The sequence below is a fragment of the Melopsittacus undulatus genome, chromosome 2 (assembly GCF_012275295.1).
Source record: "Melopsittacus undulatus isolate bMelUnd1 chromosome 2, bMelUnd1.mat.Z, whole genome shotgun sequence".
Lineage (NCBI taxonomy): Eukaryota > Metazoa > Chordata > Aves > Psittaciformes > Psittaculidae > Melopsittacus > Melopsittacus undulatus.
Window position 1 is genome coordinate 53,707,626 of NC_047528.1, and position 22,830 is coordinate 53,730,455.

Genomic DNA, 22,830 nt, shown 5'->3' on the forward strand with positions numbered 1-22,830 from the left:
CATCTGGGGAAGTTTGGGGAAGGTAGGCAACAGCAGATAATTTACATGTAAACCTTTCAGTTTAAATGGTGAATAACCTTGGGCTGGGGTATTCGAAGGACTAGTGCTGACCTATATCCTGTTGTGACAGCTGAGAGCAGCAGGTTGGAACTGCTGGATGAAATCCATACCCAGTTGCCACTATACTTTCTTCTTGTCATTACACAATGTCAAATCAAAGACACCTTTTTCTTTTTTAATTGTTTTTAAACTGTTGCTTATTCTAGCTGTTTACTGATTTGGAGAGAGCTGTTTATCACTTTGTACTGCCATGGTAGTATAAGGGGAAAAGTAATTGAAATCAGTGGCAGACTGTCCAGTGTGAACATCCACCCTACATAACTACACCGAAGTAGAGTACAACTTCCAAATATAATAAAGTGATGCTTTTCTTTCTCATTAGCCATTTTGGAGCCTGGTGATTTTGTTGGATCTCTGTATTAAGTTGTAAATGGTGTGTGAAATAAAACACTTCTCAGTTGATGGATATGGTCCTAATGATTTCAAATGCTCTTCAAATTACTGTGGTGTGCTTTGTTTAGACCAGACATGGAAGTCTACCTAACGCGTAATTCTCATTTTAGAAAGGAGATAGAAAGGAGACCAGTAGGAACTAATTTACTAATTTTTCATTGGGTTTTTTTCCCCAAGGTTATGGATGTGTGTGCAGATGTAGGTCTGCCGGGGCTGGAGTTTTGTTTGTTTGTTTTTAACTTTTCTTTTAAAAGTAATCTTCTTATTTTATATTCCCTGGTGATATTTTTCTGGATTGGCATCTGGGTAGTGGTACTCGGAGTTCCTCAATAGCCATTATTAATTCCCACTCCTCTCTCTGAATTAAGAAAATGAAAATTACAGACTTCAGAGTTATGTATGATTTGTCAGCAGCACATTGGCAGTCAAGGCAGGAATTCATTAATTCTTGACTCTAAGCCTGAGATTCAGCTTCTGGTGATGCAGTCTCTCTAGTTTAAAAAAAAAGCAAACCTGTTCTTAGCTTGTCTACCCTTATTGCAAAACTTTCACTAAATGAATATATGTATTAGATGAATGCTTAAAAAACATATATTCCAGAACGTGTTTTTTGTCTAAAATGGAAGTTAAACCACAATGATGAGTTTTAGTCTGTCATGTTTTGTAATAGCACTTTGGTATGATAATGTCATTCTGCTCTTTGAGTATTCATACTGTCAAGTGGGATATATCTTGGGATCCCTGTGCGCTTCTGAAGTGGAAGAGTGGAAACACCACAGCTGAAAGTCACTTAGGAATCACGTTTGCTTAGTGATTTTAGTATATAAGCATGAATCATGACTCAAAAGCTACTAAAACAGCAGTGTCTACCTTATCACTATTTTACCAATGTATTTTTAACTCCCAGCATAATGTCCTCTGTGACCCAGCTTCTGTCACTGATCCCTATGGTAGACCCTTTTCAAGATAGAAAATGAGAATATCCCCAACACATTACCCCATCAGCTAAAGAAAACTGGAGGGCAGTAAAACTTTGAAAGTGCCTTGTTATACACATGATGTTTGAACTCCTGGCACTATCTTCCAGCCAACTAGGAGCAGTAACTGTAGCCAGGCTGGAGGATATTTAGTGAGGCAGAGCCAGGGCATTTGTCTAGGTAGAGCAAATAGAAGGGGAAAGCAAGGCATGTTCTTTCTTTTTCTTTTCTACTGGTCTTATAACAAGAAACCCATATTCCCCAAATCAGCTGTGCTTTTTGTGCCTGAAATTGTTTCTAGCAGACGTCCATGGTTTTGAATATCTGATTTATTTTCTTGCTGTGTTTTATCATCTTTTTTTATTTCTTTAGTGGGCTTGGGTTGGTTACAAATATGAGATGTTGTCTGAGTAATGACTCCACAAAGAAAACTGAAGTAGTGAAACAGCATTTGCCACAGTGGAGTATTTTTGTTTCATTCAGGCTCTCTACTCAGTTTTATGGAGAGGATCACTTCCCTAGTGAATGCTCAAAGAAAGCCCTTGCTGATTAGAGGTGATGAAGGCCATGACTTCTCTCTCTTGTTTTGTTTTGATTCTGTTGTTGTTGAGCTGAGGAGCTGATGCCTGTTGTGTGCTCCTCTCCTGGGTCTCTAGGCTGGCATGCTTCCGTTTCTAAATTGAGATATACCAAAGCACCTAACAGTAATTTGCATCTGTAAGTGCTACTTTAAAGGAGAGAGAGATAATCTGAATGTGTGCACCTGTGTTTGCTTTATTCTAGTGGTTATGGGCTATTTGCTCTTTTTGTGATTAAAGACTGCCCATTCTATGAATGTGCTTAATACTTTCAGAACTTGAAAGAAATGATGGCACCCCACACAATGTCAAAATGTGTATTTGAAGTAAAAGCCTAGCAATTCAGATCTGGTCTTGTTCATAGCAGGTAAAAGGCTGCCTTGATGACACTTAGAGCAAACGAATTTCTCTCCTGCAGTCATGCACTGAATAAAATGCTTGATCTAGTTTGGTACAAAAGGGCATGATCTATAAATAGTTAACAGGGCTTTCTTCAGGACAAGTGATCTATAGGCAGGAACTCTCTCTTGGGGTCTTTTAAAAAAGTAAGTGCTGATATGAACAAAAGGAAAGTTTGTTTTTTTTTTAAAAAGAGACCCTTTTAATGAGATTTAACTTCCTTTTGAAAGCATCTGGCCAAGCACTTCAAAAGTCCAAAAAGCTAAACCTACAGTCACTTTAAGAAAAGAAGAAAAAAGGTCAGTCCATTAATCTGATGTGTGAATATATTGTCAATAACTACAAGTTGAATATCAGAGAATGGTTTGGGTTGGAAGGGACCTTAAAGATCATACAGTTCCAATCCCCCTGCCATGGGCAGGGACACCTTCCACTAGACCAGGTTGCTCAAAGCCCCGTCCAACCTGGCCTTGCACACTCCCAGAGAAATGCAAGCTAAAACAACTGGTTACTTTGAATCAAAGAAATTGCTGTCATATAAGCATCAGTGAATTCAGGTTTTATTTGAAAGCCAGCGTTTCAGGCTTAAAGGAACTTCTCTCTATGACATTTTAAAGAGTTTGTCGACATGCAGCACTGTTGGCCACCAGGTCTCTCTGTCCTATTTGCTCTTTCATGCACTTTTTTGGCAGCAGGTCTTGTGCGTGCCTCATACAATGTGGTCCTCATGGGGAACCCTGATATATTCTGGAAGGGCAAGATGGTGTAATGCAAGGAGGAAGATTTCTGAAGGGTGTTTGGGGTCAACTGGTTGGTACTGGTACTGAATGGATGAACTGGTGTTGACACAGCCAGATCTGCTGTTCACTGTTGAGGAAGAACTGATTGAAGACATGGTAATCAATAACAGCCTTGGCTATAGCAACCGTGAAATAAATGGGTGGTGTTCAGGATCCTGAAGGGAGCAAAGAACAAGATTAGCTGAGTAGAGGCTCCAAGCTTCAGGCTAGTGGACTTCAGCTTGTTTATTTATTTAGCAGGTAGGGAGAGTTCTGTGGGACACAACTCTGAAAACTGAAAGAGCTCAGAAAAGCTGGAAGGTCTTTAAGGACAGCATCCTCTACATGCAAGAATACTCAGTAAATAGAGCACCTCTATCAGGTAAACAGGTTAAGAACAGGTGTAATGGCAGAACTCCAGTGCAGAAAGGCAGCATATGATAGGTAGAAGCAGTGACGGGGTACAAAGCAGGAATTTAGAAAAACTGTCTGGGCATGGAGGGGTAGTGTTAGGAAACCCAAAACATACCTTGACAGTTGCAAGGAGTGTTATGAACAAAGAGAGCTTTTACCACTGCATTAGTAATAAAATGTTGAAATGGGATTGCTGCATCAACAAAGGGATAACACGTGATTTGGTAACAGCAGACACAGATAAGTCCCAGAGACCCGATGACTTCCTTGCTTCACTCTTCACCATGTCCCCAGGCCTCTGTTATTAGTGAAAGAGTTCAGGGAGGAGGCAGTTGCAGATCAAGTCAGGGACTGGGAGAGTACAAAGTGGAAATCTGTGGGACCAGACAGGTTGCATCCAAGAGTGCTGAGAGAGCCAACAGATGTGGTAGCAAGACTTCACTCTATGTCTTTGAAAGATCTTTAAAGTAGAGGGAGGTACCTCATTACAGGGGAAAAGCAAAACACAGAATCGTTAGGGTTGGAAGAGACCTCTGGAGATCATCCAGTCCAGCCCCCCTGATAAGGCAGGACCACCTAGAGGAGGTTATGCAGGAACACATCCAGGCATGTTTTTAATGTTTCCAGAGAGGGAGACTCTATGACCCCCCTGGGCAAGTTGTTCCGGTGCTCTGCCACCCTCAATGTAAAGAAGTTTCTCCTCATGTTGATGTGAAACTTCTTGAGAGTTTATGGCCACTGCTCCTTGTCCTTTCACTGAGCATGGCTGAGTTGATAAATGTTGCACCAGTCTTCAGAAAAGGCTGAAAGCAAACCCCTTGGAACTATAGCCTGGTCAGGCTACAGTCCCTGGGAACTTCATAAGTCTGATCAGCCTGGCAGCCTTCTGTGATAAATTGACAGGATGTGTGGACTAGGGGAGAGCAGTGAATGCCATTTACCTTGACTTTAAGCAAGCCTTTTGGCATCATCTCACAGAACCAGATGGGTAAAAAGCCAGTTGAGTGGTTCAGCTCAGCTGGTCATAGTTAATGGGTTGTACTCTGCTCAGTTCACCAAGGGTCTGTATGGTGACCAGTCCTGTTCAACAGCCTTATCAGTGACCTGAAAGAGGCAATGGGAGTACGCGCTAATAAAACATACTGAAGGTATAGAACTGAGGAAACTACTCAATACAGTCAAGGGCAATGCTGCCACCCAGTGGGACCTAGACAGGTAAGAGGAATGGGCTGATAAGAACTTACAACCAGTGTCTGCCTTGTGGTCTCTAGGTGTGGTCTGAGTTTTGAGTAGAGGGTCTAATTCTAATGTCTTCCATCTATTAGCAGGCTATGCTTTTGTTAACAGAGCACAGGACACGCTTTGCTGCCTTTGTTGCCAAGACATGCTACTGACTCATTCATGTCCAGCTGACATGTCTGCCCACATCTCAGATCCTCCATAGAGCTGCTTCCCAGCCAGGCAGGTCCCAAGCTGTATAATTGCAACAGGCTTTTCCTTCCTATATATTGGACTTAATGATTAGTCTTGAATTCCACAAAGTTTCCATTAGACCCTTTGTCTTGCCTGTCCAGCCCCAGCCTCCCCTTGATGGTAGGCCTGCCCTAGAATGTATTTACTGTTTGCCCCATTTTTGTGCCATCTGTATATGTGACAAGAGGATACTTTGTCACCTCTTCCAGGACATGACCCTGAAAAATATGACTTTATAGGTAATCAGACCCTGGCTCTTTGTCTACTCTATGTTCTTTGGTCTACAGTCCAAAGAATGGGAGAAAAAACATATATGAGCAGGAGCTTAACTAATAAGAACTGCCCGCATGCATCTTCATGGGTTCTTTGCATTTATGAACACCAACACGTGAAGTACTATTTGGTTGATACTATTTCCTAATGGGACAGATACTGAGTCTGGTTTTATTCAAGGTAGTTATCCTGGTTTCAGCTGGAATAGAGTTATTTTTCTTCCTAGTAGCTGGTACAGTGCTGTGTTTTGGCTTTAGTCTGAGAACCACACTGGTGACACAGGCATGTTTTAGTTGTTGCCAAGTAATACTTACCGTGACCAAGGACTTTTTGGTCTCTCATGCTCTGCCAGTGAGGAAGAGCATGAGAAGCCGGGAGAGAGCAGAGACAGGACACCTGACCCAAACTAGCAAAGGGATATTCCGTACCACAGCATGCCATGTCCAGTGCTGGGGGGAGTTACCTGGAATGAGCCAATCACTGCTATAATTGCCAAGACAACTCTGCAAAGTCCTTACAGCCTCCAGGTGGCTGGTAATTTTCATGATAAGGAAGTGTGTTGTGGGTATTAGCTTTGAGAACATACAGAAAGGTGCAAGGTAGTCTTTGAACTCTCCTGCTGACTAGGAAAGAGTCTTTTACATTGAGGACTAGCAAAATATTGTACAAAATGCCTGGGGTTTCATGCATCAAGCTTCTAAAGAAAGCCTTAGACTCATCAGCCCCATAAAGACTTTGCTCATGTTTCTAAGGATATATGGGATGGTGGCTTTGGCACAAGACAGTTTTCACTTGCCTTTTCCATTTCATGTGCTTCTCCATTAGCTGGACAGTAGATTAGATTAGAGTTTCAGGAGTTTTGTGAAAAGGAACCAAAAGCTGCTTTGTCCAACTCAATTTGGCTTGGTCTGAAGTCACTGCAGAGAAACAGTTACTTAAATACTGCTGCCTACAGCTGGGTGTTTTATTGCTGCACTGTGCTCTGAGTCTTCTGCCCAGTGTATTCTACAGAAGAAGCAATACCTATCCTCCACCTGACTTACAAAAATGAAAAGAATCTCCTTGCTGTTTTGGCATGGGTGGTGGTGTTTAGCAGTAATAGAGATGAAGAGGCTTCTGCCCAAGGCAGTTACTTTTCCCAGAGAAGAGGACATCTTTATTGCATGCAGGCTTGAGTAAAGTCCTCCAACATGTATGCTACTTCACAGTTGCAGCAGCGATGCATGCCACTGCTGTTCTTTCCTTGCTTGGATGATTTTAAGGTTTCAGTTTGTAGAACTGTAGAACTTGCTGCCCACTGGGTGTTTCTTAAGATACACAGTTAAACTAATGCCAGTTGGAGGGATTGGATTCTATGACACCGAATATTTATAAATCCCCTGTGAACAGTAATGTCTGTTTTCCTGAAAGGTAACATCTCATGGGCAGCTGTCTTCATCAGGGAAAGATTTCAGCAAGGGAGGTCTGCAGAGGATGACTTTTCATTTGGTGATCTGTCGACTAGGGAATGTCATCACTTCTATAGCAAGATGTAGAATTTAGGGGTGTAAAGAATAAAGGTAGGGGTGTCATAACCAGGACTCTAGGGCAGGAGTTAAACCAAAAGCATCAAGTTAAAACTCTGTTAAGAAGTAAAATGGAAACTATGGGATTAAGTCAGCAGACTTAAATTAGATTCAAGGCTGGCATAAGGAACTTCAGGCATAAAATTTTGAAGCATCAGGCAGGAAACAAATGCTTGAGCTGCCCTCCAGTCTCCTGGAAAACCACCTTCATTTCCAGGAGAAAAGAAGTGACATGTGCCAGATGTATGCGAGACTCTGCATTAGTAAATTAACAGGGCTATAACACTCAGGCTTGTGCTGCCTTCTTTAATTGCCTGACATGCATATAGAATGCCAAATTATGTTTTCTAAAGGAAACTGAATGCAGATTATGCTTTTCGGCTCTTTGCACTATTGGTTAGCTGGTACCTATCATGCTGAACATCAGGAACTCAGTCCACAAGAGGTGAAGGGGCTGCTGCTTGTGTAGTTCAGGTGCATGGCAGCAAAAGTGTGCAGAGTTGTGACAGTGGAGTAAGCTGTTGACCTTTTTCTAGCATCATGTCTTGGACTTGTCATTCTTCTTTCCGAGACCGCATTTACAATAGCTTTAGAATTGGAAATAATTGTGAAGGAGGACCATGCCTGCTTTTATCTTTTATGTCCTTACACAGGGACAGACAATCCTATTTTAAAAACTAAAAGTGAAATCCACCACCCCCATGCCACATTGATGTACTGTAGCAATAGTTCAAACAGCCATAGTTACTATAGAGTAATTCCCCCAAGCAACACAATACAATATGCATATGCCCCTCCAAGGCTAAAGCAAAAAGACCCTAGTTTTATTGCATTATTTGTTAGGCTCTATTATTGTATCCCTTGCTAGAGGAGGAGTGAAGGCAAATGCAAACTTCTGATAAGTTCTTCAAATATCTATTCCCCTGTCTCCACCAACTAACTCTCTAGGCTGTTAGCTGCCAAGCTGCAGAAGGAAGATTTGCTCTGTTAGGTAAAACACTGGTTTGATTTCAACCCCCATCTTTTTTTGTTGGTTTTGGTTGGTTGTGTCATCCCACTTCCCCCTTGTCTGTAGTGCATGCTCTTGTGCTAAGCATAAGGTAAATCTCTTATCTCAGTCCTTACTCATTTTCTCTGATGGCTTGACCTGTCTTTGTCATCCTACCTATTGGAGCAGAGAGCCAACTTCCAGGTGATCCTCTTAGCTTCACATCATCTTCCCCAGTTGCACATACCATGGTGAGCCTCAGATGGAAACAGCTAAGAGCCTGTAGCTCTATTCTGTGAGAAGACGGCTGCAGTTTTCTGCGGTATGCATTAGTTCAAATAACACTTCCCCTTCCCCAGCCTTTTATTCTTTCTTTAACAGGGAAAACATAATAGAGGCAATATATTGGTCTTCTGGCTTTTCTACTGCACATAAGTAGTCATGGTGTTCCACAGTGCTTGTTTAGACCTACCATCTGACTGCTTGTGTTTCTTCTTTCAGGGTGGCTTCCACCAGAATTTTTTTGATACCGATTAATCTGGAATCAATGATGGCTAGACTTGTATTGATCCTTGTGAGAGATTTTAAACAGGTCATTTACTGCTGTGACACACTTGGTTTACTTCTCCTTTGTTCGTCTGTATAGTGACAAAAGAGCTAATGATTAAATTGAGTGTTTTGGAGGTATTGACTTGCATCTTGCCACTGGAACACCCTTCACTGGGACCATAGATACCAGCTGTAGATTTTCTGGGGGGCTGTGTGTAAATCCTGCAGTACAACAAGCACAGTGTGAAGTTGAAGGTTTTTGGTGTCTAGAAGCCTGATATGCTTTCATACCATCTCACCTTCTTCCCTGGAGAAGCATGGTAAATGATGTTTTCAGACCCAGGCTGCAGTGCAGTCTTTCTTTGGTTATAGCAATACTGACAGACAGCTTTTTCAGTAATTGTCTTACCAGAGTTCAATTGGTAATCAAAGAGGGCTGAGACAGAGCACCAGATTTGCTTCTCTCCATTTGGAAAGTCTTTTTTTCAGATGCTTCTGAAGTTCTCAATAAAGACAGTATTTGCTGATTCAGGTTTGCTGAGAGCGGGCTAGGTTCAGTACTGAGTTCCAGCTGCTTTGCAGTGCTCTGGCAATGCAAACCAGCTGCAGGTCTGGTTTAACTCAAGTCAGGTTTGGGGGTGGTTTGCATCACTGGAGCAGTGTAAAGTACCTAAAGCATGCCAGCTAATCTGGCCTGGTGGTGAACCGTTATAAATGACTTGTTTCTCTTCATGTTCTTTACCTGTAACTTTATTTATAGTTAAAGCCTGTAGAAATTGAGTAGATTGTGTCACTAAGACAGATTTTTGTGTTCTAAAGTAAAATCTATAAAATTAGAGTTGTGTTTGTTGTGTTTTTTTAAGCCAGAGCTTTTTCTTCTTGACTGAAATAAAATTATCAAATTACACATTGCTCCTCTGCACTTCTCTGTTATGGATTTCTTTTAAGTTACACTAAAATAACAGTTGCCTGTTCTTATTATGAGGTGAAATAATGATTAGTCTGAGATCTGAAAGAGCAGGCTTTTAAAGTTTTATTTTGCAAAATGTGGGCTCAGCTTTTATTCTAAATGCAGTAATTTTCCTCTAGTTTACCGAGAATGTGTGCAATATTGATGTTGTTGTCAATATTGTCTGTAATTTACTAATTGAGTACATTTCAGAGATTTTGAGAGAAAGGAAATCAGCCAACTATGTTTTTTTCTTCTGTTTTATGAAAATATATAACTGAAATAATATTTATTTACCTTGGATAGCATGATGGGTGTTCAAAACATGCCACAAATATTGATCATTAATAATATAAATCCATATATAGTCATTTTTATTTTTCATAATCCATCTCTTCGTGTTGAATGTGTGATGTATGTTTTTAAACAGTATTATGCAATAGAAGAATGACAGAAATGTCATTACAGCCACTTCAGTTGCTTCTTCAGAACTGAGAATATTTGCTTTTCACCTAGAAATATAGGTGAATGGAATGATTTATATATATATGAAAAAAATCTTTCTGGACTTCACTCAGAAATTGTGTTCCTCTGATTAGCTGTATATTGGAAGAAAACATGACAGAATTTGCAAAGTTTTCCTAGATTTTGAGGCAAAGCACCAAAGAATTAATTACTGCCTCATATTAATTAAGATAACAATGCAAAACCCTTCATTAGAAGCATAGGAAAAGTTCTTCCTTGGTCCTTGGAGAGAATATTATATGCAAGCCCTGTTGTGTGGGTTGCAAGGTGTCACTGGAATTTATATGCATTACTTGTCTAATTGCAGTAAATGTAGCATGTCCAGATAGGTTTAAAAGTTGGATGGCTGTTTGTTACTTGCTGGAAATCACTTGAAACCTTGCTACTCAGAGGCAGCTGTTCACAGGTCCTTCACCTCTCCCCAGAGATAGCTGGAAGACTCTGTTGTTGGACCCTGTCTTTTATGGCAGAAGCAGTAAACATGACAGGTTGTTTGGGAGCCATCTGTTTTAAAATGGTTGCTGCTTTGTATGCAGTAATGAACTTGAGATCAGTTTTCTGTCTGTCTTCATAGTAACAGCCTTGTTTGGTGTCACAACAGGTGGAAGTTGATGGGATGAAACTAAATGTGACCAGCGAGTGGAACCTGGCTTCACCCTTATTGTCTGTCACCATTGATGGCACTCAGAGGACTATACAGGTAAACTCACTGATGCTTTATTTATAGTGCTGAGATAACCAGAAGCTTTTGAGTATACAGATAATACTGATATATGGGGTCTAAACTAGCTGCATCATAAAAATTATGTGATGTTTTACAGATAATATAATCCTTCTACTTTGAATGCATCCAGAGCTGCAGGAGAGCAAACTTGTTTCAAATTTACTTTTCTAGAGTTCTGAATATCCTTCTTTTAAAGAGAAGTTGCTTATTTTAGGCAGAAATTTATTCAAGTTTCTATGATCTCTTAATGATTGTGAAGATACGTAGTTTGGATTTGGATAAAGAATGGATTATTGCAAAAAAGTCAAACCCAGCAAACCAACCAAACCCCATGTGAGGTCCTACAATAAAATTATCCTTTTGCTCTTGTTTGGATCCCATGATTTTTCCACTTTTGGGCCTTTGCATTTTGAAAGTCACAGGGCAGTGCACCTCCCATGTTAAGGTGTTCTGTGTTTTGGGTTTTTTTTGTGGGGTTTTTTACATGCTTTTATGAAATATGATTAGTTCCAGGATTTGAAAAGGAAAATTTAGGAAACATGCCAAACTTGTGTGGCTCTAAAAAGAGAGGACTAAAAAAGATGAATGTAGTTGTGTATTCTTTCTCTCTGACCACTAATGTGTTTGAAACCAGCTCCAAACAAAAGGGTGTGCCTTTAACTGCCTTGTAAATTTTCTGAAGATAATGCTAGTCAGGATTTGTACATTTGTTGACACATAATTTATTTATGAATATTTGTTGATCCTGGTAATAGTAAAAGGAGAAAAAAAAAAGAGAAAAACTGTTGAAGTTATTGCAGGTATTTTTCTGTCTATTTCCAGTATATTTCTCAGTGGTCAGCTTTCTGATAATTTACAGTGAAAGGTGTGAATTTATTTTTTCATTTTCACTCCTGGTAAATTACCCAACTGGAAATATTATTCTTGTTTTGACTGAATTTGAAAGCCTGCAACTTGAGGATAAAAATAACTCTGTCTTTCAAGGTTTGACTTAGAGTGAAATTTTCATTGCATGGCCAAGTAAATTCTGCACTGAAGCTTTGTAGGTTTCTTGAAAGGTCAATGCCAGCTTTAGGGCCTGTGTACATCTGAAATAATTTTCTATTTTAAAGTGTATTTCTGTATTATAATACTGGCCCATTTCATGACAGTTTATAAGGTGCATTCTTAATTTTGAATAGGAACCAATACCGATGTATGAATATATACAATCTGGCTAAAGGAAAAGCCTTATATTAGAATGGATAACCATATTCAGAATGCCTCATTGAAAACTATACAAATAACTATGTGGCTGAGTACAGATCTCAGAGTATAACTAATAGTAGTAAGACAAGTTAACTGAAAGTGTAATATTTGAACTGGCACAGAAAATTAGCTTCAATATTAATGACAGTGAGATCTGAACATGCTTTCTTCTAGGGGCTGAACAGCAGTAGAGTTACTTACAACTCCCTATGACCAACTGTATGAAATATTGCAGGGCTAGCCGTCGCAACAAGCAATGAGCTGACTGCATGGTATCTATCAAACAGAATGTGGAATAAGTGCATGTTGTTTCTCAGATTTTATCTATAAGTCTTTGCTTTTAGCAGAGAAATCCAGTAGCTTGAAAAGTTATTAATCTTTTAGTGTATATATGTAAATTGATGGGAACCTTAAACTTGACCTCTGATATCCGCTCACTGGAATCTAAATTGGTTTTTTGGTTATATATTTCTGTAGACTTGCCCCACTGCAAGAACCAAATTAGACAAGTGTATTCCTGTAGGTCAGTTTGTCTCCAAAAGCAATTGACCCCAGAGTCTTGAAGTATCTTCTTTCAGCAAAACTCAGCCCTAGAGCCATTTAAGCAACAAATATGGATGAATCAAATAATTCCAGCTGTGCTTTATTAATTTTTAGCCAATCTAATTTCTGTTCGTAGTTGGTTTCATTCTTCTAAATTTGCTCAACCCAATACAGTCTTTGTGAACATTACATTTCTTTGAAGGTTTGATTTATGCACCTTCGGCTTGATCCTGCAGTCTGGCCCCAATCCAGCAAAGCATTTAAGCATAGAAGCAGGAAAGAAATAATTTTAAAATGTTTTGGTTTAAAATGTATTTATGTAAATTATAGTCTAGACATTCAAATTGTCGCCTATCTGTCGCACATTTAAAAATAAGTAATTAAGCATGATCCTACACTTCCAGTCCTCTGCTAAAGGTTCCATGTGTATTAGAGCAAAGCAGAGCACCAATTCTGCCACAGAGTCACGAGTTTAAAAAACAGGTTTTCTAGGACTCTTTCTAGAGTACGTGACCTGGGAGTGTATCTGATGCCTGAGGAGAGGTATCTACCCTGGTCACAGTCTGTCTAGGGCATATCAGGGCACAACTAGGATGTGTGGCAGCCCCTCCCTCCTGCTTTTGTTTCCTTTGCAAGGAAGCCCATCTGTGTGCAGCAGATGGGCCCTGCAGAGTGCCTGGCCGGGTCCCCAGATGATGGAGGGACCAGAACCCTGGGGTATACTGCAGGACTGTTTGGCTGTGATATAAGGACTCAGAAATCTTTGTGCTGCTTTGGATTACTGTGAAATCCATAGGGTGCTGTGCAAAGTGATTAACTGATGAGAACTTGGGATCATTTGAGCAAGAGATTTCTGAGATACAGTCTCCGGGGAGGAAGGTGTGAACAGACCCCATAGCAGTTCTTGACGCACACAAATTCCATCATGGTTTTTTTGTTCTGGTTGCTTTTGGTAGTTCCTTGGCTGATCTGTTTCTTTTCCCCACTTACGAGTAGACTCCACCTGTCTCTTTTGGGGAGCCTGAACATAGTGCATTGTCAACCATAAGATTTTGTTCCCCAAGCAAATGAAACTCACGTGTGCAGAAATACTTTGCCAAAATGGTTTCCCCTACCTGTTTCCAAAGACACTAGTGTCTCAGAATCTGACTTAACACCTAGCTATTGTGAATTTGGAAACTGTCTTTACTAAAGAATCAGAGAAGTGACTGGGCAGGTGTTCACAATATGTTTTCTGAGGATTCAGATTTGAAAGGATTGGCTGTTATTTAATTGAAAATACATATTTAAAATAATGTATAAAACATGATTCAAATATGATATAAGCTTTCAGGCAATATTTAGAGTAAAAATAAGGAAATACATGAGGTGCTTACTGATTACAGCTCCTTAGTGCTTTTAAATGCTCTGCTTTCACTGATCCCATCATCAAACACTCAGCTCATCCTTGTGTACCATTTACTTGCAAACAGTTCCCTATAGCAAAAGGATTCTGAGCCAGAATCATAGAATGGTTTAAACCATTTGTCACCATCTTTTGCCGACACTGGTGTACCTGTTTGTCATATCATATGCACCCAGCCTTTCCACTGGCATGTTGCTGGCCTGCACTGGTTTCACAGCTCTGCTAGCCTGCTGCAGTGAAACCTTCCATCCTCTAAACCTAGTGCAGCCATTCGGGCTGGAGCCTGGAAAACTCTTGGTGTCTTTTGGTAGCTTCAGCAAAGCAAGTTTAGATTGGCACTGTGATGCTTTTTCTTTGCATTTCCCAGCTTTCGAAGGACTGGTCTCTTTTGAACTGAACCTCTGTAGGATGTAGACAGAACTGAACTGGACAAGGTCCTGCACAGCTCAGTATTACTTTGACATTAGCCTTGATTTGAATAGGGAATATGACTGCCTGATTTCCAGAGGTCCCTTCCAGCCTAACTCTTCTGTGAGTTTGTTAAACATCCCAAACTCTGTGGTAAAAAGGTCTTTACCAGTCACAGCAAGGAGTAATTAAGAGAGTAATGGAGTTACTAAACAAGAACATCATCCTGTAAAACTGAAATCATCAGTCTCAAGCTTCAGGTGTTTTTATGAATGAAATACATGAAGATCTATTAATGGGTTTTTCTCTACTTACAGTATAACAGGGAATTCAGTGATAGCATCACTTATTATTTTTTTAATTTAATTTATTATTGCATCAACAGTTGCAGCAGGAGGAGTGTATTCTACGTCCTGGGATATGACAAATTCAAGTGCTGCTCTGATACCATCTATCTTTTGATAATTATTATTTTCGTCTATAATAACAGAAAAATCGAAATGCTGTATGTTATAAAGCCTTTGTTCCTAGGAAATGTCTGATATTCTGGGAAATGTCTGACAGGAGAACAAAGCCAATGCCCAAGTATTCATTTCCTTCAACACTGTGGAGACTTTTTTCAAACATGTATAATTCTTTTTTGAGAAAAATTGCTTATATATGTATTTATTATTGTTTTGAGATCTCAAAATAGTAATTTGTGATAATTATATATTACATAAGTTTCAGGTTTAAAGTGCCAGTACTTCAATGCAGTCATTTTCTTAAACCCTGAAAATGATTTTGGAGAGCTTTAGCGAGCAGGGTACATGAAGACTGCTTGACTGTTCATTCTTTGGTGCTGTGCAGTTACTGCACACACTCCACTGTTGTCATTTACCCATGACTTCAGAATTATTTTTGCTGGGTTGTATCTAGAAGAGGGAATCAATGATTTGCTAACAGCACCAGACATTTGGATATACAATACGCAAATAGCTATACCGTTGGGTACAGAAAAGCTGGAGTGTGAGCCCCAGCACTGAATTCCTAATGGCCCGTGTTGATTAACTGGTAGCTCACTCTCTGGCTTTTTTTCAGCCTATTCCATTTATAGCTGACCTAGACAAATCTGATACAGATTTATGCCATGCTATACAGACCTAAGCAGTGGGACTGAGGTATCTCTTGCCATTTGGCTTTGGGACCAGGCATCAGTCTATGACCCTCATTTATTTGCAGCGTAGAAACATAGGCTGCTGCTGTTTTCCTGTTTACTCATTCAGCCACAGTCATGTGAGAAAACAGGAGCTCAACCTTGAAACTCCCTGAATGGTAAGTAGATCTGATAGAGAGAAACTGATCTTCATTGCCTCACTTGACACTCTCAGCATTTGAGACAAGTGTGAACAAGCTCTCAAATATCCCAGGTAGAAGACAAATACAGAAGCCTGTGACATAGAGTGTAGTATGCCTTGCTCTGTTTCAGGCTTTTAAAGTCTCTTGGAAAGTATTGATACATGCTGGTCAGGGCACTGTTATTGTTGTTACTTTTTTTCCTGCAGTTGCACAGAGAATTATTGATTTTAGCAAGTTGCTTATTATGGCCTTATCATTGTCTAATAATTGCTGTAGCAGTGTCCTTTAGCTTCTTTTGAATTCCTCCTAGTCCCTCTATTGGAAGAGTGTATGAGCAGTTGTTCCCTGCCCACTGTGTCCAGGCTGCTTGGGTCCTCATCCTTACTCAGTTGCCTCTTTCCAGTGCTGCAGAGTTGTTCCTTGCAGGGAAGCCTGATTTTATGTCTCTGCTGCTCTCTGAACATCTTCCATTTCTGTGTCTCCTTTCTGAGCTGTGAGGATCAGAAGTGTGGTCAGTGGGCAAAGCCCAGTCTTCTACCATTATTTAATAGTGTTCACCTGTTCTCATTACTAATTTAAAATATTTCCTTTTGCTTTTTTAACCAAAACCAAGCATGGAGCTGATGTTCTTATTGAATTATCATTCTGGATGACAAAGGAAAAATAAACTCTTGGCAAGGAGGTTTTACCAGGAAACTTTGAAGCTGTGCAGTGTTCTTGAGCACGGGCATTGTGATTTCCTGGTGTCAGAACAACAATGTAGCTGTTCTTGTGTGTAGAGATGGATCCCTCCAAAAGGACGAGACACAGAAGCAGAAGACGTGCTTGGGAAGACGTGAGTGAGCTGCTTTAGATCATTATTACATAGTTCAGCCTGTTGAGTTTGTGAATGATGCTGTAAAAGAAGATTTGTAATTCTACCACTTAGGTTTTATTCCTTGATCATGGGTGATCTAAGGAAGGACTGAGAATTCCTTTACTTCCAAAGGTTGTAGGGAAAGGGAAGATGTGTAAAAGCCAGGCCTTTTGGTGCTGCTTGCTGTAATTGTCAATGATGCTTATTAAAACAAATGTTACTATTATGGCTTCATTGACATGAGTGTTTGCCAAAATTGTTAAAATTATTACTTTTTGAGAGGAACCGTGAATATTCATAAAGCCTATAAACAACGTATGGCCAGCTCCTGAGTCATGAAGCCTTTAAAAATACTGTAATATCCTTTACTGTCATACCAAAGTAGACATTACTGTCTACTTAAATAGCAAGTACCTGAATCTTACAAGCGATCTACAATTTGTGTGGAATCAGTTTAACTGAAGGCTGTCTCCACACTCTTGTCCATGGTTTGCATGGAGAATGTGCGAAGGGAAGGGGAAAATTCAAGGAAATAAAAGATCATGAAATGGCAGATCACTGCTGCCTTTATTTTTTTGTATTATTGCTCGGCAGAAACAAAAAGCACACCCTACTTTTCGATTCTTTAATGAAAATGGAATTATATTTTCATCTGGGGAGGAAATGAGTGATCAATTACTATGCCAAATCAATCCTGCTGGAATTTACTGTCCACTTTTCAGAGTGAAGTCTCCCACAGTAAAGCTCTATCTACGAACAACAAACTTTTCTCTTTCTTTAACCCAATGGGTTTAGTTATATCCTGTTCTACTCAAGGGGCTAATCAAATAATATTAGTTGTCATCTTATGCCATATTTTTTTCCAAAGGAGCTATAAATTTTAATGACAAACAATATATGAGTAACTATAAAGATTTTTTCTGTGTCCAAAGGACAAAGCATCGTATTTGGTTGATGACAGACATTGTAGTTTTATGATATCTAAACATTGCAAGACAAGGAATGGTTCTCTTGGACATGGTAAACATTCAGAAGGAAAACAAAGGGGCATCAAAGAGTGAGAAAGGACTATTGATCCTGCTAAGAATCCGACTGAGGGCAATCATGAACATCATTGGATCTGAACTCACATGGCAGTGTATTATCTGCAAACTGTCCCCTTATAAGATCCAAGCACATTACAGAATGTCAAAACAGGGGAAAAGTTTCTAAAACGTTTGGTCATTTTGTGATTTAATGTAATAATAGCAAAAGTTAGAAGTTCACAGGAAGACTAAACTCCTCATTATTGTAAATAATTGTAAATAGCTGGAAATGTTGGGCTGGAGTAAATGTCCTTTGGCTTCATTCTTTGCTAACACCAAATAAACAGTCTTTCCTGTTGGGATATTTGTGGTTTGGGGTTTTTCGTTTGTTTGTTTGAAGGCTTCTCATCTACTGCTTTATAATATCTACCTTGGAGGGTTAAATGAGCATGTGAACATGCTTGGAAGATGCTCTAAGTATATGTAATAATAATATTGCAGTGATATTAATATTAAATGATTACATGTCTGCAGCTTGTCAAAAAGAAATAACAACTGACATTAACACTGGGTTTCACCTAAGGAAATACTGGGAAGGATCTGAGTTTCCATTTTTCTGCTTATGGGAGGACAGGAATTCCTAAGCCGTTGTCCTGGGTTCAGCAGTAGCAGTCATTTCTCTCCTTCTTAGTAGCTGGTGCAGTGCTGTGTTTTTGACTTTCAGCCTGGGAACAGCACTGATAACACCAATGTTTTTAGTTGCTGCTCAGTAGTGTTTCGTCTGACCAAGGACTTTGCTCCGCCAGGGAGGAGGGGAAGCTGGGAGGAAGCAGAGGCAAGTCACCTGACCCAAACTGACCAAAGAGGTATTCCATACCATAGCACATCATGCCCAGGATGTATAACTTGGGGCAGTTACCTGGAAGGGCTAGATCACTGCTTAGGTCAGGCTGTGTATTGGTCGGCGGGTGGTGAGCAGTTGTATTCTCTTCCCTTGTTATTTCCCTTATCATTACTATTATTGGTGGCAGTAGCAGTGGTTTGCGTTATACCTTAGTTATTGGACTGTCCTTATCTCAACCCGTGGGAGTTACATTCTTTTGATTCTCCTCCCCATCCCTCCAGGAGCAGGGGGAGGAAGATGAAGGAGTGAGCGAGTGTCTGCATGGTTCTGGGTTGCTGGCTGGGCTTAAACCAAAAAAGCCATTCACTGTAATTAAATCCCAGGCATTAAGATAACAGTTATTTTAAAAGCAGTAATATGGAGCCTCAGCCTCTTAAAAACTGCACCTGCACCTTTATCTATGTGGATTGATGCCCTGTAAGCCTGTAAGTCTGTACCTGTACTGTTTGGGAATTTAGTCTCTGGAAAAGGACTGAGATAGCTTTCAGCAGGTGCTGGGGGAGGCCAGTATCTCAAGCATCCTGGCAGGATTCCTTTTAAAGGGAAAGACTACTTCAGCAAAGTACCATTTATACCAGTCTTAGACATCTGTCACATGTCAGAACACTTCATATGCAGCAGGACTTGATCATCTCATTCCCCACTGGGTGACTGCTGCCCTTGTAAGAACCTGGAAAATGTGGATGTGCCCTGAGGAAGAATAGCTAACTGAGGCTTCATTTACAGTAAAGTGTGATCTAAACCTGATAATGGCTAAGGATGGAGCAGCACATAAAATGAAGTTTCCATCTGTAGTTTAATACACTAAGGGGAGGAAATGGTGGCACCACCAGTGGAGAGCACTAAATTATGACAAGCAGATTGATCCCAGGTGAGAAGGCTTGTGAGGGTGTACACGTACATATATACACATACATATGCCAAATATACAGTCTCCAACATACAAAGAAAGCTTGGTCACATTGCTAGTCTGGGATTAGATCCCTAAACTGATATTTTGAGCCATGGAAAGGGAGTGCAGAAATGAAGTTCTGCTTTTTGCAACAATTCTAGGAGGAGAGGGAAAAGGAGGCTAATAAAGCCAAACCGTTCATTGTGTTTTGGCAAAAAGACAACATCATGGTTTCGCAGCCTCTTCTGCAGTTTTCTCCTCTCTGACCCAGCCAGGGGACTCCAAAGACAGGTATGCCATAGGTGGAGTATGGAGCTTTCCAGATGTCCAAGCATCTGCACACACTACCAAAATCTTGTAAATGAGGTACTAGCAAGTGAATCTGCTATAACTTCACAAGGGAAAATACTATATTTTTTCCTCCAATTTCTTTATGATGGGATTTTTGGGGTTTTTTATTTATTTATGGTGAGGTGTTAGTTATTTTATTGTTTAATTAAGCCTGCTGGGGGGTGATTCTGGCCTGTGTCTTTCTAGGTTGCATTTCAAGAAGTCATAAATACTGGCCAAAAAGTGGATAGGATTCTGTACTTCAAATTAATGGCATAAGATGTTCAGAATTCGTGGTAGTGAGCAGTTGAAATGTAGCAATAGCGGCTGCAAGGACTTCTGTGTTCTGAAAAACAGCACCATGCTGGGAAACCACTCAGTGTTTCAGTCAAAATTTTATCTAGCCTATATAGGCTTTATTTATTTATTATTATTTTTTATCCTGTATAACCTGATATGTGCAGTACCATTGCTAATAAAGTCATGCCAGGGCTTGAAAAAGTTGCAAAAAACATTGGCCAAGTGACAGCCTGTACATTTGCTGTAATAAATGGTCTCGAGCTTTACTTTCAACAAATAAAGGTGCTCTATGCTAGTTCAAGATAACTGTGTTTGGGAGGGGAGTTATATATGATTTTCTTTGCCAGTTCATATTCATTTTGACTTGACACATTACTTTTTCATTTCTAAGCGAAGCAAAAACCCTGCTTTTGGTCTATTGGAGTTTCTTTGTTTTGGGAGCATTCCTTCCCTGCAGCTGCTTCCCTCTAGTAGCTTGAAGAATACAAAATACCAGAAGATTTGTGGGAAATACTCAGATCTTTTTGTCTAATAATGTCTATGTCAGTTTAGAATCTCTTTCAATTATATGTATTGTATGTTTGGCTGAGCTTCTTTATCCTTCTATACCTAAAGGTTGTTGTTATTTTTTTTATCTACAAGTGCTCATCCACTGCAGGCTTAATGCAAAGCTGATTGTAACCTTCCTGCATCTTACAATGAATAGATCATTGATACCCAACTAAGTGGAAATAATTTTCTATGGCAAAGCTGAAGAATTTAAAGTCATATCACACTAACCTCTGGTAATTTACTGGGATTTACAGATTAAAATGATTATTTGTGAAATGACTGTGGCATAGCATTCACTTAAGATGGAGGAGGAAAATGAAACACATTTTATATGATTTGTATACACTTGTCTGTTTTTACATGCATGCATAAGCATTTTGTTTGCATATACATAGCATATGCAGTATAACATACTGTAACCTGTGTAAAAATACATATAATATTTATGTAACAGTGACACCCATTTGACAGCTTTGAGACTGCAGATGGATTTTTTTGAAGTTGTGATTATTTTTTTTTCCAGATTTGATTTAGCTTCTTACTTTCTCATAAGGGAAAAAAATATACTTCTAACTCATATTATGCTAATGAAATTAGTCTGAAGCTCTAGCAGTTGTATCAACCAGAAGGGCATCAGATGTATCTGAGATTGTGTAACTGATGTGAACAGTGTAATTTTTCTGAATTGGCAGGTAAACATGCAGTGATGTTTTGTCTTTGGTTCAGTGGTAGATTTCCCTTGCTTTTTAGTGTAAACCTCCCAGTAAATAATTTGTAATTTATTAGGAAAACAATGACAATGCATATAATTAGCTGTTCTCTTTTGGTACTTCTATTTGATTACTTTCCTGCTATCATGTGCAATATGAAACCATCTATTATGAGGTATAGAATATGGAAATACCTAAATTTACAAGAGAAACTGGAGACTGGTCCTTTTTCTAAAGAGGTGGAAAATAAAAAAAAAATAATTGTTAACCATGTCCTTTCATTTTCTTGAAAACATCAATTACATTTACAAATCCCAGAAACACAAGCCCACCAGTGGAACAGAAATAACTCCTTTCAATATGCTTCAAAAATCTAATCACATCTAACAGCTGAAATGTATTTACAACTGTAATTTGAAACATTAATTATGATAATGTGCTGACTTCTTTTGTAACATGGTTCTCAAAAGCCTGGCGGTTCTCTTTTTGGTCTTGATGTAACATATGTTTTGTGACTTAGAGAATTTCTCTGCCTTTTTTCTTGTTGTTGTTTTTTTGAAATATACCCAGAAGGGAAATTTTTCTCCTCTGTTTGTTCACTATTTTCCTCACCTTCCCCATTATTATTTTTTTTTCCCTTAAGAGTGGCTGTTAATTCAAGAAATGGATTTAGTGCTTATACTGACTCCTAATGCTATCAAAAACTAAATGTTTTGCATTTTGGACAGGGCAAACAGTAGCAGTAAGGATTTACTAGACAGTGATACCAGTGCACTTCAACAGCGTCAAAGAAGGCTGCTTATGTCTTTGTCTTGATACTGTGGCTTTAGGAGGTGCCTTCTTGATATAGATGTGTGTTTGGCTTTATTAAGTTTGTTATTTAATTGTGTTTTAAAGGGCTTGGTTATTGCTGTGCTAGCTTATTTAGTTGTGAGTAAAGAGAATCTGTGTGAAGAGCTACTTTAATGATTGCGTTTTCAGTTGTGAAAAATAAGTCAGGTTGTCAAGATACCTGGCTTTACTTTGAAAGCCTTTAAAGAAAATTACAAAAAGGCTCGTTTTCTGTTTTGTTTTGTTTTGCTTTTTAGGTTGTGTTTTTCTGTGCGATGGGGAGATTAGCCAAAAAAATGGAATTTTTATTAGGACATGAAAAGGTCTCTAATGACCCTTGAAAGCGGACAAAAGGGTAGCACAATAAGTGACAGAACTCTAACAAGGGTGGAGGGCATTCCAGGAAAAAAAGAAATTAAATCCTTTAATTTTTTTCAGCTTGCCATTTTCTGACAGCTTATCAAGTGGTTGGGACTTGTTTGTTTTGGCATGCGGTTCATTCATTGTAGGCAGCCGGTACTTTGTTCTTCTTTGTGGTTTCCAAAACCTGATTGTGTTTACCCTAGACTGTGGGAAAAGTGTATATTCCTGTTTCCTTTATAAAAGTAAACGTCAGGTTTTGTATGAAATTTTATTTCCCATATTTTCCATTCCGTTAATCATTATTGTTGAAATATGTCAGGCTTTGGCACATCATCCTTTGTTTTCATATGATTGTACAGATTGCAGTGTCAGTGTGTGACCTGTTAAGTCAAAAAATAAGCATGTTTGGGCTGTAGTAA

General features: G+C 39.3%; 1 protein-coding gene across 1 annotated transcript in view; it reads left to right on the forward strand.

Moving 5' to 3' along the window:
• Nucleotides 1–22,830, forward strand: part of PCCA (propionyl-CoA carboxylase subunit alpha) — a 274,818-nt gene that overhangs the window by 192,424 nt on the left and 59,564 nt on the right. Inside the window, exon 20 of the mRNA XM_031045567.2 lies at nt 10,584–10,682. Coding sequence (XP_030901427.2) covers nt 10,584–10,682 — 99 coding nt within the window. The remainder of the gene's footprint in view (nt 1–10,583; nt 10,683–22,830) is intronic.